This window comes from Labeo rohita, unplaced genomic scaffold (assembly GCF_022985175.1).
Source record: "Labeo rohita strain BAU-BD-2019 unplaced genomic scaffold, IGBB_LRoh.1.0 scaffold_66, whole genome shotgun sequence".
Lineage (NCBI taxonomy): Eukaryota > Metazoa > Chordata > Actinopteri > Cypriniformes > Cyprinidae > Labeo > Labeo rohita.
Window position 1 is genome coordinate 300,026 of NW_026129590.1, and position 21,075 is coordinate 321,100.

Here is a 21,075-nt window from a genome sequence, read left to right on the forward strand (position 1 = left end):
TTTTCTCTAACTTCAGAAGTAAATCATTCCCACATTATCCAGTGATTGAGCTGTGGCACACTGGACCAAGTTGTGTCACTGCTTCGTTTCTTTTTCTTTTTACATTTCCATGGCCCTGTGTTGTAGACAGTTTCTATCCTGAAACATAATTAGGTCAGATTTTTTAGATTTATGTCCGTCAGGAATCATGTATGTTCAGGTTTTTATATTGTGCTCCATCTTCATCAAGTCCTACTGCACGCAGAGGTGCTGAAAAATGTCATCTTAGTCATTTCTTTGTTGTTCCATTAAAATGTGTAAAAATGTGGATGTCATGTTACTGGTGCAGCCCAGACCCTGAGGTAGGGTTACATGTTTTACCTCTACTCCATATAACACTGACATTCACTACAGTGGAAGATATATTGAATATGTAGAGGGTGTGTGATTACGTTTCAGTGTTAATGAACTGTTGACTGTGAATGGAAGTGAGATGCTGTTGCGCGTTCCAAAACATTTGACACTTTTGATCTGGAACAAAACTTGAGAAAAGACACACAATTAGACATTTTCTACTACCACAAGTCATTCAAATTGTATAAACAGACGATTCACTAGTTTGCAGTCACACTTCACTTGTTTGTCTGTCTGTCTTTATGTCTGGGTCTATATTTTATCATATGACAATTTCTTCCATCTTGTTGCTGATATACTTGTGTGTTTTTTTCCAGACCTCTCGACTCAGTTCACGCAATTCATCACACCATTCCTTCAGCACACACACACACACACACACACACACACACACACACGAGAAGGGAACTTTTGGGATCAAGTGGAAAGACAGAAACAGTCTAGTCAGTCATATGAACATTGGACTGGTTTAGTCACAGCAATGAGAAACCTTATTCTAACCTGGACATTTCTCTTTATCTTACATCTGAGCAAAGAGGACATTTCAGGTAAAACAAATGACTGAATCTAAATCCTTTCTGTATGTTTTGCTCAGTGTGGATGTCAGTTGATCTCGCTGTTTGAAATGCTGTCAAATCGTTGTCCTAACAGAACGGCTGTTGTCTTTGATGATCTCAGTACTGATTATATTCAGACAATCTTCAGTAGAATGCTGTCTTCTGATGTTTTGTCATTTCTGAACATAGGAAAGTATGATGCACTTTAATTTTTCTGTTAACATAGGCATTAAAAAGGACAGTTTTCCCAAAAATTAAAAATTCTGCCAGCATTTATTCATCAAAGCTGTATCAGTTTCTTTCTTCTACTGAACGAATATTTAGTTTTTGCCTTATAACGAAAGTATAGATAGGGTCTGTAACAACTAATAATGTCATTGCCGTGACACTCTTAATACAATTTAGATGACATTTTAAATTAAGAAAGCCATGATTATTAAGTGCAACCCCTTCCATTTCAAGTGGAGTCACAGGAACCGCTGTCCACACACTTCCTCCCGATAGCGTATAAATAGGAGCAGACTCAGGAAGTCCAGTCAGCCTCAGCTCTGAATGTGTGTTCAACAGTGCTTTCATATCAGTCGCCGTTTATGGTTTCTAGAGCAAACGCCTTTGCTTTCTGTAGCAGTGAGCTGCTTTACACTGATACTCATGCAGAACTGGTACAATCAATAAAGCCATCTCTCATGTATTATTATTGCCATCATTTAATATACTACACTAATCTTTTTAACATTTTCTGTGTGGTGTTTGGTGCTTGCCCATACTCTGCTGTCATGAAGCCGCCAGTTTGTTGTAAGGTTTGTTATGGGGTCTGAGTAAAAAGAGCCCAGCTGATATTAGGATCTGCATGTTTTGTCGCCTCATGTAAAACCACGGGCACAGGAAAGCGGTGCACTGAGGACTGTTGTTACATTTAAATGAAAAATGTGAACGTATAACCTCTGACCTTTCACCTTTCTCAGTGCAAAAGCTGAGCGTCCCAGAAAAGCATTTTCTCATCCTGATGTGCACTGACGCTGCTTACGTCGACTGGAGCCATGGGCTGGAAGGGGTCATCGCCTCTAGGCAAGGAAAGCAGGTGTTTTACCTGGACCAAAGCAAACACCAGCTGCTTGCAGACGGCCATCTCTTCATTAAAGACCTGCAGGAATCAGACGCAGGAGAATATTACTGCAACCATCAGCTCGTGGCAGACATCACTGTGCTCAAAGGTACGTCATTCCGAACCCACGCGATTTCCGCAAAAGACTACATTTCGAAAGCATACCGAGACCGCGGGTTGTCGAGAGGACAAATACGTTTGTAGGTGTTTTTGGGGTTGCGTTCTTCTTGCACAAGCTTTTGTTTGAACGAGTCTTTCTTTCTTTCCTCCAAGGCCATAACTTTACAGTTCTTGAGGGCACAACTGTTTACCTGCCATGTAAGACGTCCGATAAAACGAAGCAGAGATGGGCATTCAAGCGCACCCCTCAGTCCAAAAAAGAGTTCATCTCCACGCTTTATAAAAACAGCACCGTAAAGAAGGAGAGAGAAGATCCAGCGTTAAGATTCACTCATACTGTCAACCACCTGGTTATCTCCGATCTCCAGCTGCAGGACTCGGGCCTTTACCTGTGCAATAACAGAGCGATGGCTTTCCTTACGGTGACCACAGGTAGCGCTGCACCGAACATACAACCGTTTCTTTTACAATAGGAAATTCCCTAGGATATTCCTGCAGGAAATCCATAATATTGTATATCGGAAGGTGTCGGCAAAACATATTTGGACGCTCAACTCAACTTAAATGTCTGAATGTCATCGCATTATTAGATATGAAAAGTCTAGCCGAGAGGAATCTGATTAAACGCATGCGGCGCGGATGGTCCAGGCCAACAGGTTCTTAATGCAGTCTGCAAGCAAAGATATCATCATGACTTGCATGAGCTGATTGGCCTTTGCTGCTCAACTTTTAAATCGTTTTGGTTCTGCGTTTGCTGTAAGAGCTCTGAAATTCAGCACTTTTGTTATGAAGAAGCAGCCATGTTGCATTTGCAGTTTCCTCCATTCGTAGTTCGGGTGAGTCGTCAGATGTGCGCGTGACGAGGTGCATTCATCCGAGAAGTGGCATCCGTGAGCAGTACACGTGTCATGCTTTGAGGAATAAATCTACCATTTATTTTCCGAATTTGGCTCATAAGCTATGCTTACGTTCAGGTCAAGTCACCTTTATTTCTACAGCACTCTGTACAACACAGACTGCGCCAAAGCAGCTTCACAGAGACAAACAGGAAAACAGCAGAATCAGTTTTGCAAACTCCACTATGAAGAGACTGCTGATAAAGCGGATCTAAAAGACAACAGTGTCATTACTCAGCTCAGGTCAGTTCAGATCAAAAACAGTGTGAAGTTAATCGATCAGCTATAGGCGGTTCTGCAGAAGGCAGCAATGTTGTTATTCAGCTTGAGTGAGTGCAGTGTTGATTCAGTTCAGTTCAACAGCAGCGTCGATGCTGCAAGATGTGACTGATCTGTAAAACAGCTCTACAGAAGTGCCGCAATCTGCCTTAATTCTGCTCAAGTTTGGGTCTCATCTGATGGTGTAGTGGATCTGTACCGTCAAGACCAAACACATTAACGTCGTCATATCCGTTGCCATCACAAACTATTCTGAGAGTTGTCATCACTGAAATAAGCTTTTCTTACAACTCTACTTTTCTGAGCCATTTTTCAGTGCCACTGAATCAGCTGGTGTTTTGAAGGTGTTTTAGTGGCTGTATAAAGTTCACACAGGGGTCCTCGCAGAGTAACCGGATGTAGATCACGTTCCACTAACATATCACAATCACAACGCACCATATCTTCAAACCTAAAGAGTGTCCGAGCGCTATGAAAGGCGCAAGTGACATTTCATCAACTCTGCAGGAGGGCCAAAAAAATGACCATAGTTTGACATGACTTTGTGTACTGATTTAATTTGTTTAGGCTATAATAAAAATCCCCATTTCACTCAAAATGTCACTTATGGCTTTCTGGTTCTCACCCTTTGATTTACACGTTATTTTCTAGACGCCGTATTGCAATAAGGTTGTATGTTTCTTTTTCACAGAATCGTCAGACGATGAAAACAGCAGTGCAGAAATAAATAAATATTGTAAGTTCTGTTCAGTTTTGCTGTTTGATTTTGCAGAAAGTCTGTGAGCTCTTATAAATGGTCTGTATTTCCGTATGAATTTAACCCACATCAAATTTGATTTTTGAGAGTTGAACAGCTTTGCCCTACTGAAAGAACAAACCGACACCGGCTCACGTTAGTGAATGTTCCTCGTGATGCGGTCCATAAAAACATCAACCCTGAACACACAAAACACGTAAGAGCCAAGTCCCGACCATTATCCTATAGAAAGCAGCTCATGCGAGAAGCCCACCGTCGTATGATGGTACTGGAGCAGTGCTGTAAGGAGGCGTGGGCTTACTCACTAGAAATGTTTGGTTGCCATTACCACAGCCACATCACCCTGGATGAGAGACCTCCTGGGAAAGCCAGGTTGTCAGTGAGGCCGGCAGGGGGACGCTATATTGTCAAAAAAGCCCCGTCTTTCCCATGGCATTTTTTTAAAGAGTAGGGGTGTAACCCTGATGTCCTTGCCAGATTCCCTCCAATGGCTGACAAGGATCAGTCACGACCTCCAGATGATCCCCATCAGCTGAATTGGCTCTGTCTCTCTCTCATCTCCAGCTGTAGCTGATGTGTAGTGAGCGCAATGGTGGGCGAGGACAGACCCCTCATGCGATTATAAAGCGCTTTGGGTGCACAGCAATACACAAAAAAGGCCTATAGAATCACCTCATTCATTCATTCTTTCATTGCTGCTGCACACGGGGATCACACCAGATACTGAGGGCAAAGGTTCACACACAGGAATGAAAGAGTAAAAGTACACACTGTAATTAGTTAGTTAAATTGTTTTTTTTTTGTTTTGTTTTTTTTGTCTTGTTATAGTTCTTTGACAAAGATCTGATCTCAATGTATGGCACTTTAAGTACAAGTTATTTAGAAATACAGAAAAACTTCATAATCTTCCGCTATATCACCGTACACTCTGTAAAACGCGACAGCGCGTGTTTCAGTGACGGTGGCCGTCCTGCTGGCTTTGTGCATAACGGCGGTGGTTTGTGTCAGTCTTCTGTCCGTGACGATCAGCTGGACGAACAGGAGGAGAAGGAGCAGAAACATCAGGAACGAAACTGGTGCGTTTGACTTGAACTCTTTCTTGTTTTACGAAAATTGAAATGAAAACGCAGTCTAGAAAAATGTGTTTTTGCAGAGCCGACAGACATTGCGTCAGATCTACAGTTACAAAGGATGTCAGATGAAGGTGGGCTGTAATCATTTCATACTTCAAGATGAATTATTTCAACGCAGATATAGTGTCATCAAAAGTCATTATGACGTCACTCGGTTCATTGAATCTCAGACGGTGATGTTGTGTTGTTTATCAGGCCCACGGATGGTGGACACTCCTGAGGATGCAGTGAGTTTCTTTCTCCGCCAATCAACAGACAAAGAATCTTCTTTATGAATATATTTACTTCAAAATGACAATCTTATGATGTTTGTTTAAGAACATTCATGGTAATAATTATAATGATTCGAATATAGCCGGAGGCTGCATTAGTTGTGCTAATTCTGCTGGTGTGTGTGTGTGTGTGTGTGTGTGTTCAGGGGGAAATCCAGTACGCGTCTCTGGGTGTGCAGCGCTGGACGGACACAGACAGACAGCTGAGCAGCAGACAGCATGTCATTTACTCCACACTCGTCACTTCATGAAAACAACAGTCAATATGAGTGACTTTCAACAATATGTAAATATAAACAGAATGTACAACTCAAGTAGGATCTTAGCTTTATACGTCGTCCTACAAAAGCTAGTTTATATATAATCAAACGAATGAAAAAGAAACCACAGAATAAAGCAGGGTTCATTTAACATACACTACCATTCAAAATAGTAAATATTAAAACAGTACATTTATCAAAAGTGACAGCACTTATGATAATATTATATTTTTATTTAAGTAAATAATTAAATAATTTTTATTTAAATTATTTCTACATACCAAATAATCCTGATTCTTAAAATAAATTACATTTTAAAATATTTGGTAACACTTTATAATAACGTTTAGTTATAAGTCATTTACAAGTAATTGGTTAATGATGAACTAATCATTTACAAAACATGACTATGTGTTTATAAATGATTAATAAGTGATATGTTGAAAAGCACACAAATGCAATTATTCTAAAACTTTTTTTTTTTTAAATAATAATAATAAATGATTTGCTGTCAAGTGAATAAAAGTGTAAACCCTTTCTCTCATCAGCACAGACTTGTGTTCTGTGTGGAGTGTGTGGGATCTAGTGATAATGTGAACCAGTTTTACCCTCCACTGAAGATCACATCAGCTTCACAGCGCTAAAATACTCCATGTGTTTACCATCTTTACCCTCACCAGTCAGCCCTTACATTGCAGTACACACAAATATTCAAAACCTGTTGTGTACACACATGAATAAATCATTTACAACTCTTTCTGCATCCCCTCATCAGTTGTAAATGTTTTACAAACCTGCCGGTTCCAGGTTGTGTGTGTATACACACTGGGGGGGAAAGATCTACGAATGATGAGTAAAACATTTACAACTGGTGCATTGTTTACACTTTAGATGAGGGGATGCAGAAAGATTTGTAAATGATTTATTCATGTGTTCTTCAATGGAGGGTAAACATTTCAACGACTGACATTTCAATTATTTAAAATTGATTAATAATATATTAACTAGTAACTTATTAACCATTGACTAAGGATCTGTTTGATTATTTCATGATATTCTATTTTTTTAAAGATAACTTACGACAGATTTGTAAATCGTTAGCATAATACTAAATCATTTGTGAACGTATAGCGATGTTTTGTATCATTATCTAATCACTTGTAAATGATTTAAAGCATAGATAAAAATACTAACATATCACTTATTAATCGTTTATGAATGCATAGTCATGTTTTGTAAATGATTAGTTAAATAACTATTAGATAATTAACTAATTACTTGTAAATTACTTGTAAATGAATTAACAAAACATACACATTGTTAGCATATCACTTAGTAATCTTTTATAAATGTTTTGTAAATGATTATTTCATCATTAACTAATTGCTTATAAATGACTTACAACTGAACATTATTATAAAGTGTTACCAAATATTTTCAAAAAAAAGCGGTTGTTTTAAATTGCAATAATGATTCACATTATTCACGGCATTTGGTACATTTGCTTCTCGGTGGGCAAAACAGACGTTTTTCAAATACATTAAACAATCTTTCCAATCCCAAGCTTTTGAATCATAGTGTATAAATGACTTTTTTTAAGCGTAAGTTTAAAGTATAGGTGATGCTGCAGCAGACTCTCCCTCTGTTAATGTGAAGCAGATTAAATGCAGTGAAGTCAGGACGTGCGGATGGCTTTGGCTATAGTAGCGTACGTCACGTTGGCCGGAGCAGGAGCCGCGGCTCTGGAGCGTCTGAGGAACCGGAGACTGGAATACTGTACTTGTGCTGTCTGGAAAACAACAACATCTCCCTGCATTAGTATATCAATAGTAATATGTCAGTCTCAGAGCACAAAAACATCACAAACTACTGATTACACAGACAAATGGAAAAAACAATGCTTCCGTATGGAATTCCATTGTTATGTCATTGCTGTTTTGTTGTGTTCTAATGCCATGTTCTGAGTTATGCCATTCTTATGCTCCATTTTTTCTAACCCACCTTGACATTTGAGATTTCTTTCGCACATCTGATGCAAGAAACCCTGGAAGACCCTGAAAGAAAAACACCGATGTAAAACGTTGTGCAGCACTATGTGGTTGAATCCGGTTTTAGTTGGGGCCTCACGCTGTTTTAGAAGTGGAGGGTTCACGGTTTCTTACCTCGCCCGTAACAAAGCGCACACACGCAGAGACTGCCGCAAAACCCACATGCAACACAAGCGCAGACCAAGAGCGTCCTGCAGCCCACGCCAGCCGAGGAGCGCTGCTGTTCAGCGTCTGAAACACAAAACCAATGGAAAGAGCTGCAGTTTCACTGGAACAGAGACTATGAAATACTAAGCCTTGAGAAACTCTCTAAATATGTCTTCTGTGGTTTCTAACTTTCAAGACCAGTTGTCTGAGAACAAGAAGATTGTTTCCATGAAGACGTGTCAGCAAATAAAACATTCACTTTAGCACTGTATTCCGACAGCTGCTGCACCTTTGTGAATTTTTACTGTGCTTTATTTTATTATAAATATGGTGATTTGTTATTAAGTAAAATTGCCAAGTATCATTTGTAAATGTACTTCCAATTTAGCAGCAAGTCTTACGCACTTCCTTTGCTTCTTTACCATGCCGATTAAGGAAGAGAGCGTAGCGTTCGTTCTGGAGAAGCGATCCATTAAAACCCAGAGCACGGTGACCATTCCTGCTCTGAAGTTTAGATTTCATATAAAATCAGGATGTTTTGGCTGATGTGAAGAGCACTAACCTGCAAATGTGAGTCTGACAGCAGTCCCAAAACGCATGGCCTTCGCGCCGATGCGGACAGCGCAGTAGTACAGCCCCAGATCCGACTCTCGGACCCCGGTGATGGCCAGGGTGATGGAGTCCAGCCTCCTGTCTTCCTCCAGCCGAAAGTGACTCTCATCCTCATTATAGTAAGTAATGAAGTCTTTTTTCTGAAGGTTTCCTCTCGCTGCTGATACGAGTAAAGTAATCTTCTCCGAGCTCAGTCGATACCATGCCATCTCAGAGCTGGAGTTCAGGTAACAGGACAGAGAAACGTTCTGCTCCTGCTGGACGCTCACATTCACAGTGGCTGCACACATCACGTACTGTGTGCTGATGCCTAGGAAAGACAACACGTACACAATATCACAATTATTCACTCGCAAGTTGTCACTAGGAAATTGCAAATATATATATGTATTGATAGAGGTCTATTTATGGACATGTATACTCACTGACTAAAAGGATTAGTCTGAAAGTGCTCATGTTCCAGTCTCTGTGTCAGATGCAGTCGGTCTGCTCTGAGAGGTGGGAGCAGGGGGTCTTACTTATAAATGCTGAGGTCTGCCACCACCACACAGGTCAGGCTTTCACTTATAAACCACAGTGTTGCACATTTCCACAGTCGCTGCGCTGGTGTTTACTGAAAAGCGAAGAATCGGTTTCCTGATGCACAGCACCATGCTTAAGTTTCATTTTTGAGGAACAAGGAAACTCTAGAGCAGCTCTGTTTACACCGTCCCTGAGTCAGCACGAACACACGAGCTGACGAACAGACGTTTGATGAACAGTCCTCCCGTGCAGATGTGCGACAGACAGCCAGACTATGTTTTTGTCATTTCTTCTAACCATTTATATTTCGATTTTGTTCAAAGCAGCTAATAATGCATCCAAGGTATTGCAGTACATGCGCAGATGTGTGGTCCCTGAGAACTTTGATTTTACACCATACCAGTGCAAATGCAGGAACAAAGGCCCAGCCGCTGGGCTAGATCAAAGCTTCAGTTTCATTTTGCAGGAAACTGAGCATTTCATGACCCTTTTCTCTAGTTCCTGTGTGTCTTTAGGATGGTTTGACCGGATTTTATGACCTCTGTCGGTCCATTGCTGTATTTCGGGCATTGTTGAGTTCGTTTAAAGTGCAGTTTGAGTCACTTGGTTACCTCTAGGTCAGAGGTGCTCAACCCTGGTCCTGGAGATCGACTTTCCTGCAGAGTTCAGCTCCAGCCCTGATCAAACACACCTGTCTGTAATTATCCAGTGCTCCTTCAGATCCTAATGAGCTGGTTCAGGTGTGTTTGGTCAGGGTTGGAGCTGAACTCCGCAGGAAAGCTGATCTCCAGGACCAGGGTTAAGCACCCCTGATCTAGGTTTTTCTTCTTTCTTCTTCTCTTCTATAGATATCTTTAAGAATAGATCTTAATGTCTTTGTCACAAAATCATTGCTCTCCAAACCATTATCACAGCCAAGTATCTTAGCCAAGCAGCTCATCTTTGCCGCATATTGAAAATTTGACACACATTAAAAGTATCGTCACAGTTGTTCGGAAAAGAAAAGAAACCGTGTTGAAATGTGCTCACCCTCAGGCTAAACTAGACATACATGAATTTGTTCATCAGATTTGGTGATGCACATAAAATGACCCTTGATGATGCTGATGCCTGCGTCTCTGAACGACATGGTCAGGGAAGTGAAGCTTTTCACGTGAAAGGGAACAGAGGGCTACATTACATAGGGGCTTGTTGATTTTGTTAATGTAACTGCTACCTTTGCCCAGACTTCTTCACAAGACCCTGAGGAAGACCCCAAATCAAGTCTCAAGTCAAGTTCTATTTTTAGCATAGAATAGTTCATTCAGCTAGTTTCTGCCAGTTTACGAGGCTAACAGTTTTGAAATATATGGGTTTATATGCAATATACAAAATACAAGAGTGCTGTTTAATTTAAAGTGCCCCTATTATGCGTTTTCAAATATGTCCTTTCATGCAGTGTGTCATGTAGCTGTATGTGAACATAAACTATCTGCAAAGTTGTGAAGCCGACAGTGCACGATAAATAAAGTTATTGTCTATCAAAAAAAAAAAAAAAAAGAGTCGGCTCACATTTGCCTGAACGAGTCGTCAGGATTTCGAATCTTTTTCTGTTACGGCCACACGTCACCAAGTAACACATTTGCATAATGTCCACCCACGTTCTACGTCGCGAACAACTTGCCCGCCCATACATTTCCATGTGGTTTACGTCACATGGAAATTTACACGTACATTATACGGAAGATGCTGTATCCTACGCTGTGAGTAAAACTGTTTTATATTCACTTCCAAAAGATGATGAATCTACAAAGATTGTATTTTCTGGCGATCGTTCAAAATACGTAGTTCTGTATGTTATGTTGTGTAACAACCCTGCACATGTCATGCTAACAGGCTAAATCACGCTTCTGTAGTTCTGTTGTTCAGCTGTGGACCCACTGTAGTCTGACAATTTGTGATTGATGCAGCTTGACTGTCTGTCTGTCTCATTAGTTGGAGTAATAATAAAGGATGGCGCACGAAGCGGCTTTCACACCGAATGCAGAAAGCGCTGTGCTATGAAACCCATTCGTTTCAATGCCTTCCGCCCTGCGTGGACGGCTAGTTTCTGCCTCGACCAAAGCGCACGCGCCGCGGAGCGCGCACGCCATCTTTTCTATGTATTGACAAGTATCCAGGGCTGTCAGTCAGTTATGGCAAAGGGCGTTTCGTTTTTCGACACGCCGTACGCGGTAGACCAATCATAAAGGACTGCGCCATCTGACCAATCACAGCAGTGAGGGCTCACGGAAAGGAGGGGTTTAGAGAGACTGATTCTTCGAACTGCTTCGCACGAGTCGTTTAGGAATCATTTAGAAATGGGGTAAAATGAAATCTATTTTTGGAGAAAACTGAAATGTTTTTTGACCTTGCATACATGTAAACCTGTTTTGGGAGTCTATTAAAACAATATTAGCAACCTTTAAAATGGCATAATAGGGGCACTTTAAGCTGTTTGAGTTGACCTGGTTTGCTGTAGCTCTCAGGCAATAATGGGTAAGGTGTTTGTGATATTGTTGCTGATAAGGTGACGTACTGCACCGCAGAAGACAGTTTTGCACAGTAAATGTGTCAATCTGGTGCACTTAGTGAGAGTGCAAACTTAGGAGCTCCAACCCATTTTCATTATCCATATAAGCTGTAAATGCTCAGCCTACTCGAACCGCTTGAGAGAATAATATTAATATTAACATTACCATCAATACCCCTGTCAAACATAATAAAATGTTGGGAATAAGAATTTAATTGTCCATAATTTATTCATTTGCCAAACAGTGGTCATTTAAAATGTGCCAGATTGTGGTGATGTAGGTGGTTGCATGTTTTTGTTCTTCAAGGAAGTGTAAGGTGAAGTGCTGACATAACCTGCTCCACTGCCTAGAGGCAGTGTAAAAGACTAAGTGAAAAAGTTGTATATTTCCTCCTTCATTATTTCATGCAGGAAGGCAGCACGCTTGTGGGCTTAACGTGGGCTTGTTTCCACCGAGGCAACCTCAAGACAAATCTGAGCGCAGCAGCGCAACAGCTTGTTCTGGATGTCGGCCGCTATAAAGAGGCTCTACATCACATGGAATCTGAGTCTGAGAGAGGAAAACAAATCTGGGACGCAGCCTAAGGTAGCAAGTTTTAGACTGACAGTAGACACAGTCTCCTGAGGACAGAGCAGCGATGGAGAAGCTTTGGCCTCTTGTGAAGAAAGCACTGTCAGCCGCTAGCAATTTATGTTCTCTGTTTGATGGGGAAAAGAAATCAAATGTTATTGTAGCAAGTCTGGAAAGTGTGTTATGTTGTTAGGTGTGATTTAAGCATGTGTGGTCTGTTCCTGTGGTATGAGTTCTTTCTAAATCGGGGCTTTAAGGGGTGGGTGTTCTTCTGAAGAATGAGTCTGTGCACTCGTGTGTGGGTGGAAAAGTTCGAGAAGTCTTTTCACTTATTTTGATCACTACATTGTGTAGGCTAATGTGTTACCTGCAACCACTCAGCTTGCAAAAACAAACTAACAACATATAAAGTAAACTTTTTTTTTTAACAAGTTAGTATATTTGCCTTTTAAAAATTGTTCTTATTTTTATTTTATTTTATTTATTATCTTTATTTTATTGTTATTTTAACATTTTTTGTAGTCATTTTTTTGTCATAATATCAAGCTTCTTTTACATGGTGTTTTTGATTATTTTTTATTCTTATTTTAGCCTTTTTTTCTTCCTCATTTCAACCATGTTTTTGTCAAAACCATGTCAATTTGACAAGTGATTCTGCACTAGGCGAGGAAAGGTAAATCCCACTGTAGTGATTGTTCTGTAGAATTGTAAGTCTACTTTTGGGCGATTATTTATTTTCCTTTATTTATTTATTTATTTATTTATTATTATTATTACTTTATTTTATTTTATTTTTTTTTCTCTACAGAAAAGCATCAGTCAGGGAGTTATGGCAGCTTCTATGAAACAGGGAGTCCTGTCTCTTATACCATCCACAAAAAGTGTTCTTGTAGCTTCATAAAATTACGACTGAACCACTAATGTCACATGGACTATTTTAACAATGTCCTTACTACATTTCTATGCCTTGACTGCGGTAGGACCGTTGCTGTCTATGCACGGTCAGAGAGCTCTCAGATTTCATCAGAAATATCTGATGTGTTCTGAAGATGGACGAAGGTCTTACAGGTTTGGAATGACATGAGAGTGAGTAATTAATGACAGAATTTTCATTTTTGAAAATCTCTTTAAGGAAGTCCATTATAAAATCCTAAAATCTACGCTGTTAACTCCTCCATTTCTGAATTTTCTAATACTGACAAGACTTATGTAACAGAAATGTTGCTCTGTTAAGTGCACGACACAAAGCAAAACAACTACAAACAATAACCGGCGAAGACTACAACAGAACAGGGAGTATAAAAACGTAGGCAAACGAGGGACATAATCAGGGCAACTAAGGAAAACTAGGTCAATGGAACAAAACAAGGCAGGAAAACAGGAACATGGAATAGGGAACTCTCATTCTTACACATTTCTGTTCTCAGCTGTTCCCCAGTAAATGCATACACACACTTTTGCTTTGTTGCTTGAGATTTTGAAGTCCAAATGAAGTGCATCCATCCATCCATCATAAAAAGTGATCCACGCGGTTCTGGGGGGTTAATCTCAACACCCATTCATATACACTTAGGATAGCTTGAGGGTGAGTAAATCATGAGGTAATTTCATTTTTGGTTCAACACTATGGTAATGTGCAACCAGTGTCTGAAGTATTATCCCAAATACATTATTTACATGAACAATTGACATAATTTCTGATGACACTACCAGGTTAAATGTTTCAAAAGAATCAAATGATATAAACCACATCGAAATCTTATACCGACTTCACCACCTAGTGGTTAGAAATGATAAATGCATTCAAACTCAGAACTGCTCAGGTAATTTACATTAACTGCATGTAAGCATAAACATCTTGTACGTAAACTTCAAATAAAGAGAGATTCAGTTTCTAATATGACAAGAGGAAAATTCAAAATCCAATACTGGGTGAGGTAACGCTTTAGATTACAACCGGCAAAGAACTACGTAAGTAAACTGAAGTTACGGTGTATGTTTCTGTAAATAATAACGTGTAGTCATGATAACATTATGTAGACCTATTCTTGGAAACGAGCTGGCAACAGAAATCACACAGAACAGAATGAAATGTTATAATTTCATATGAAGTAAACGTTAAATGTTTAGATGATGTAAATATGTCAGTATTGTACATTTAGTGTCTGTAAAAATGTAAATAAATGTACGTTTTGTGGAACCACATTTTACGTCGCGTTGTTATATGTATTGTACCCTGTAACTTCGTTGAACAAGAGGGGAACAGTCGCCACTTTAATTTACAGCCCGCAGAGGCACAATTACCCTGTAACTACAGGGAACAAGAGTATATTTTCCCAGTAATTTTAAAAAGCTTACGTATAGATACACCAAACTTACGATTTAATAGAACAGGTACCTGTTAAGTTTTTATGTAATTCCATTATAAATTATTTGTATATCTGTTTGCTACCACGTTATTACCCAAACGTAACCTATTGTTCCCTTATACTTACACGTAGGTACAATATAAATACGAAACATTCACCGTAACTTCAGTTTACTTACGCAGTTCTTTGCGGGTTGTAATCTAAAGCGTTACCCTGGGTTACAAGATATAAAGTTGTCCATTAAACACAAGTTATACTAATCATGAGCGATACACTGGTGTACCACTGATAAATTCCTATCACTTAAACTTTTGTTTGTTTGTATTTTTAGGCCATTTAGCGGTGTTATTTAACATGTTCTCAAAGAAAAACAGTAAATTTGATTATAGATTTGATGGTGGTAGTACAGAAAACATGTATATTCATACTTACAGAAATGAAAGCAGTAGTCAGTCTTTTTTTTTTTTTTAAATAAGCAAAGTGTTTGTTTACACATGCAAATAGCGTAAGTGTTTACATTTTTGCCAGAGACACCAGAACAGTAACCGGATGACATCTGGGCAAAAGTGTCTAGGGCAATACAGGATTGCAGTCACCAATGAAATCAACACCTCATTCAGGTTGGGTACTGCTGGATTTAGTCACAGCCAGGACTCTGAGGGGGAGCACACCAACATGACATGACACATGAATGTAAATGTGACCGGACCAATGAGAACTGAAAAGACTGCAACTTAAATACCAGACAAATGAGGGTAAAATGACAAACACCTGTGCTGATAACATTTACCACCTTGACAACAAAGGAGCTGCAGGAAAACTAGATGAAGGAAACCAGGAACAAATGAAATATAAAGTAAAAGTCCACAAAAGCAAACAGTGACAGTACACCCACCGCCCGGAAAGGTGCGACCACGCGGCGTAACAGATGAGTAAAAGGGAGGGACTGTGGGGCTTCAAAGGTGGACGAGCAAAGATATGGAGGCAGGATGTGATGGGATGGTGGCTAAGGGAGAGTGATGGGAAGACGACGGTCCCCTGGTGTTGATGATGGTAGCCAGCTGATGGTGCAGGCCCAGTGCCCAGCCATAACGAGAGTCGAGGGAGGGAGGAACCAAGATGTAGATGCGTCTGATGACAACAGAGACGAGACCGATGGATCCAAGGTAGCAGACAGAGATCCAATTTTACTGAATGACATCTCTGGCACTGGAGACCTAGGCAGGCGATGCTGGCGTGACCAAGGACCGAGGCGTACCTGAGAGGAAGGAGGAAACCACTGTAGCCATGGAGGGGCGGCTTACAATGGATGGCTTACAAGTCCGTGGCACAAGCAGAGAGACAGCTGACCACGGGTGAGCCGGTGGGACAAAAGCAGAGCCAATGGATCCTCTCGCTCAGCCTGGTGATTGCACGACCTGAGGCTTTACATCGCTAAAGGGAGAAGATAAAGGGCTGCAGGCGTCCAGCTGAGATGGCGCTGGAGGACTGGCTGAGCTCTGCGGTGAAGATGAGTGAGACAGTTCAACTTCCCAACAGGTCGATGCAGTCTCACTGCGGTCTTGAAACAACAATGATGATGGACAAACAGAAGGTTTCATTGCTCATGCAAATTCTCTGCAGCCCTCTGTGCTCTCCAGACACCTAATGACCTAATGCTCATTGTGAAGTGAAGGAAAACCAGAAGTTTACAGCACCTGAAATTCAGGGGTACTGTCCCATCCAAATACTAACCAGGACCAAATCCTGTTTAGCAGATCCTTTTAAGTAAATCCTAGCAAATCCTGCTTAGCTTTCGAGATCAGATCAGAAGAGATCAGATGTTCTCAGGGTGGTATGGCCGTAAAAGAGGACTGCAGCCAAGAATGGGCTTTTTAAAATGTATTAGCTAACTGGTTAAGTAAAACCAAAAGATTACAGCACTGGGTGATTGGAGGTTGTCTACCATTCTAGTACTCGGTCCAACCCTACTTAGCTTCCGACATGAGATGGCCGTGCTCAAGGTGGGACTGTAAGTTAAGACTGCAGCCAAGAGTGGGCTATTTAAAGAAGTTATTAGTGAATTAGTGAAGGAAAAACAAAATTTACAGCACCTGATATTACCATCCTAGTACTAGCCAGGCCTGTACCTGCTTATCTTCCAATATTAGATTAGAACGAGGACGATGAAGACCTTAGCGATGGTTCAGATGATGAGGAGGTCTTCCCATCATCTGTAGCCCTTCAGGCTAGTGCTACCGCTGCCTGGCCCCAGTCTGCCCTCTTCAAGTTTTGTAAACAAGTGGCCGCTTGCCTCATCATCGAATGGCCTGCTCTTCAAAATGCTTAGGACCAGGAGAAGGAAACTTCTGGGACCCCCGCCCTCAACGTCTCGTCCCTGCTATCTGCTTACCAGGCAGAGCTTCTGGTTGACACCGGACAACAACAAGAGAAACAGATGCATCACCCGATCTTTATTATGGTTAATGACCTTGTTCTCTGCAATGCCAGTGAATCTGTCAAATCTAGAGGGCGTTCTGTGGCTCTTTCTGTGGCTTCACTGATCAGGTCTCTCTGATAGTGAGAAGTAGCGCATGCGATGACAAGGAAAAGAGGATGAGCCTTTCAAACCTTTTTCTGGCATCCAAGAAAATCTGGGCCACACCAGACACCCTCTGTGCAGCTCCTAATCCCCCCGCTATGGGATACCATCCGCATAATACGGGTAGGGCTAATAAACCCTGCAGTAAGCCTCCGGTTCAACAGAGTGACCCCCCTCCTGCTAAACACCGGGGAAAGATGAAGACCATGAACGTAAGCTGGTGGCTTGATGCACGGCCAGAAAAGGGATTTAAGCCCTCCTGACACCAGTTCTGCCCTTCATGTTGCCCCATTCAAAAAACAAGGCTAATCTGTTGCTGGGGTCATAATAACGAACGGGTACAGGCATTCAGTTTGCCAGAAAACCCCCACATTTCAACTGAGTTATCTCTTCTTTCACGGAAGTAAGCTCCACTCACATTCTGAAAGACAAAATCACCTCCCTTCTCGAGAAGGGGGCAGTTCGAGTGGTACACCCGCATTCACGCAATCAGCGGTTTTATTCACGTTATTTGTTAGCTCCAAAGAAGGATGGTTCTCTCGTCCTATTCTAGATCTGAGTGTTGAACATTTGAAGAAATACAATTTCCGAATGTTAACATACAGCTCTTCTGTGTTCTATAAAAAAAAGAACAACTGGGGGTCTGCAATTTTTTAACAACATATTTATTAGGATTATAGCATATAAAACAGAAAAAAACCCGTTATGTGTCTTTTATTATTGTCCTTAAAATATTGTTAACTAGTGAAAACTAGTTTAGTACTCCTTGGTTACTCTCTTAAAATAAGACGATTATTTTTCACGATTAACATCGTGCTTCATGGACTAATGCTGGAGCTCTGCTTGAAGATTTAACCAAATGAATATGATTTAATACTAAATCACAAACAGATTCCTCTAGGTTATAACACGCAGCTTCTCTGAAATCAGCAGAAAATGACTTGACAACGAGCACATGACCTCCAGCTCCACACGAATGTCTCGTTGAGTAAGAGTGAAACAGAGGAACAGTGTTTCACATCAACGTTACATCAACCAGTTCACATCTGAGAGACTATGAGTGTCACTGGTTTACTCTGTCTTTCGTTGTATGGATTGGTTCTCACAATACATGGTATGTCTGCTTTTTGTTTTGCGGTGAATACTGCTCTTGTCTTCATTAGAGCTGATGTGTGATGCCGTGGGTTTTGTGTCAGCTCTCCAGCACCAGCGGGTCCGACCCAACGGCATGGCCGTTCTGCCCTGTGGTGAGCTGAAGGCTGGCAAAGTGACCTGGAGCAGAGAGGTGAAAGGACGCCGAGTGTCCATCCTCAGCACTGATAATGGAGACATAATCAGACACATGGACAACCGCAATCACAGCTCTTTACCAGACCTGTCTCTGCTCATCTGGTTTGTCTCGTCTTGGGATGAAGGCTTGTATTATTGCAACGGGACGCCTGTGGCATGTCTAACAGTGAAAGCAGGTAAGAAACCAAAGCCTCAGTGTGATTTGTTGAAGGCATGTCTGTATATATTTGACATGCATTCAAAATATATTACATGAATGAATTATCAAATGATAGGGAATAACAGGTTGGAAGTGAAACCAAATATAATTTTAAAACATAGGTATTTCGCTAGCTGTGTATATTTTGTGACAGCAACTGAGACTGTAATGAATTTGTCATTTATTCTCACTTTATTATAATATAATATAATATAGATAGATACTGGGGGGCAAAAACAATTGTGTTGCATTTATAATTTTGGTCAGTGTATCATGCCATACCTGCCACACCTGTGAGGTGGATGGATTATCTCGGCCAAGGAGAAGTGCTTACTAACACAGATTTAGACAGATTTGTGAACAATATTTGAGAGAAATAGGCCTTTTGTGTACATAGAAAAAGTCTTTGAGTTCAGCTCATGAAAAATGGGGGCAAAAACAAAAGTGCTGCGTTTATAATTTTGGTCAGTGTATATATATATATATATATATATATATATATATATATACAGGTTAGGATGGGTACAAGTGGGACATGCAAGATATGATGGTAAAACACTGAGAAGATCACAAGGGTCTCTAGGATCTATAGACTCACAGTGATTTGGGGAAAAACACAGGCCGGGTTAAAAAAAACAAGCAAAAGATTGTGTAACATTTTGAGTCAATACTTCATGTATTTGTCAAATAATTTCATTAGGTGAGGTTACATAACACGTGTCTCTTCTGATATTAAAGTGAGTAAAATAACTTCAAATAACAGTCTGTTTTTTTATTTTATAAGATTATTGTCCTCGACAGCAGAAACGGGTAAATGACACTCTCCTACAGGAAACGACTCTTTTGAGCCTGCAATCGGTGGCTAGTTGCCATGTGGAAATGGCTGAAGTGTTTTCCCAAAACCTTAAGTTAAAGCTAAACATGTGCATGTTATTTTTTTTCTGTGTAATATTAGGGCAGATTACTCACATACACTTCACAGCCCTTTTCTTCTACAGAATATCTGAGTTTATTTTAGAGCTGATAATAATGAATAAACAAGGACAGCAATGTACCTCTTTGCATTTCACACTTCTGTTCTCTGTGTAATTTTCACAGCTGATGGACAGAACCAAGAGGATCTGACTAAATGTGTCAAAGGTGAGTCAGAAAAGAATGAACCAATTTAAATGCTGCTCAATAATATCAGCCTTTCATTGAAATCACTGCTAATTCTGTTGATGCTAGTGAAGTTGGGAAATACTTTCTCTGTGGTGAAATTACTGGCTATGTAATAATGTCCGACGGCAGAGCATCATTCATTTGATCCTTTATTCCTTCACTTCTTCATCATGAATGTTTGTAAAGTGACAGTACTGAAATAATATTACTCAACTATCTCAATTAATGACCTCAGAAAATCATCTCGTCGTCTCATACTTTACGTACAAAAATATAAATAAATAAATAAAACTGAATTAACGACAGATATTGCTATTGGCTTTCCGTTTAAAAACTAACAAACAAAACAGATGAATAGATAAAAAGATGTACACATGTATAGTTAAGATTAAGCAGACGTATTGCATTAGTTACATTAGATCATTTAAGAGACTCGTAAGAAAATGTTTCAGAACTTCAGAATTTTTCTAGAGATGACTTTGAGTCGCTGCTAATGACCCCTTGTGATCGTCCGTGTGTGTGCGTTGACGTTCAGGTGGCGCGCGCGCGTGCGTGACGGAGCGCGTGCTGATGTTCGGCGGTGTTGGACTGGCGGCTCTGACGTTTCTCTCTGCTACTGCGGCTGCAGTCAAAGCCTCACGCTCCGCTCGCACCCCCGACCACACCGACCTATACATTAACCTGACAGAACAGCAGTCCAAGTGATGAAGAAGATCTTCAACAAAACTGTTAGTGGAGCATCACGGTTGAGTGTTTTGACCCGGACTGGTAAGCAGTGGCTTAAAGGAGAAGTCCACTTCCAGAACAACAATTCACAAATAATGTGCTCACCCCCTTGTCATCCAGGATGTTCATGTCTTTCTCTCTTCATTCATCAAGAAATTATGGTTTTTGAGGAAAGAATTTCATATAATGGACTTCATTGGTGCCCAGAGTTGGAACTTCCAAAATGTAGTTTAAATGCGGCTTCAAAGGCTCTAAACGATCCCGGCCGAGGAAGAAGGGTCTTATCTAGCGAAACGATCGCTCATTGTTTTCAGAAAATTAACTTTTTAAGCACAAAAGCCGGTGTAGCGCAGGCTCTGGGATGCGCATTCACGTACTATTGAATCACGTCGAAAGGTCACGCCGAACGCAGGCGGAACTACAGACCCAGTGTTTACAAAGCGAACACGCAAAGACTAAGAAAGTAAGTAAGTCAAACGCTGTTTACAAACAAGAAGGTACAACGATGTCGGACGATTCTGAAGTT

At 40.6% G+C, this 21,075-nt stretch overlaps 2 protein-coding genes across 2 annotated transcripts; one reads left to right on the forward strand and one right to left on the reverse strand.

The window, feature by feature from the left end:
• Positions 1 to 803: 803 nt before the first annotated feature.
• Positions 804 to 6,093, forward strand: LOC127161509 (uncharacterized). The gene is made up of 7 exons (XM_051104260.1): positions 804 to 941; positions 1,916 to 2,164; positions 2,329 to 2,607; positions 4,042 to 5,183; positions 5,261 to 5,311; positions 5,436 to 5,467; positions 5,659 to 6,093. Exons 1-4 carry the CDS (start codon positions 875 to 877, stop codon positions 4,131 to 4,133), a joined length of 687 nt encoding a protein of 228 aa, XP_050960217.1. The 5' UTR covers positions 804 to 874; the 3' UTR covers positions 4,134 to 5,183; positions 5,261 to 5,311; positions 5,436 to 5,467; positions 5,659 to 6,093.
• A 717-nt stretch (positions 6,094 to 6,810) lies between these two features.
• Positions 6,811 to 9,226, reverse strand: LOC127161507 (V-set and immunoglobulin domain-containing protein 8). Its single transcript, XM_051104255.1, has 5 exons — positions 9,005 to 9,226; positions 8,530 to 8,889; positions 7,935 to 8,051; positions 7,774 to 7,826; positions 6,811 to 7,561 (listed from the first exon to the last, which is right to left on the reverse strand). The coding sequence occupies exons 1-5, from the start codon at positions 9,033 to 9,035 to the stop codon at positions 7,448 to 7,450; spliced, it is 675 nt and encodes a 224-aa protein (XP_050960212.1). The 5' UTR covers positions 9,036 to 9,226; the 3' UTR covers positions 6,811 to 7,447.
• Positions 9,227 to 21,075: the final 11,849 nt, after the last annotated feature.

Bases quoted from the DNA above. Each gene is read 5' to 3' on its own strand.
- LOC127161509 (XM_051104260.1), top strand. From the start codon at position 875: ATGAGAAACCTTATTCTAACCTGGACATTTCTCTTTATCTTACATCTG. The intron at 942-1,915 runs GTAAAACAAATG...CACCTTTCTCAG, and splicing joins GAGCAAAGAGGACATTTCAG to TGCAAAAGCTGAGCGTCCCA. The intron at 2,165-2,328 runs GTACGTCATTCC...CTTTCCTCCAAG, and splicing joins AGACATCACTGTGCTCAAAG to GCCATAACTTTACAGTTCTT.
- LOC127161507 (XM_051104255.1), bottom strand. From the start codon at position 9,035: ATGAGCACTTTCAGACTAATCCTTTTAGTCA. The intron at 7,827-7,934 runs GTAAGAAACCGT...TTTTTCTTTCAG, and splicing joins TGCGCTTTGTTACGGGCGAG to GGTCTTCCAGGGTTTCTTGC. The intron at 7,562-7,773 runs GTGGGTTAGAAA...GTTGTTTTCCAG, and splicing joins AAGAAATCTCAAATGTCAAG to ACAGCACAAGTACAGTATTC.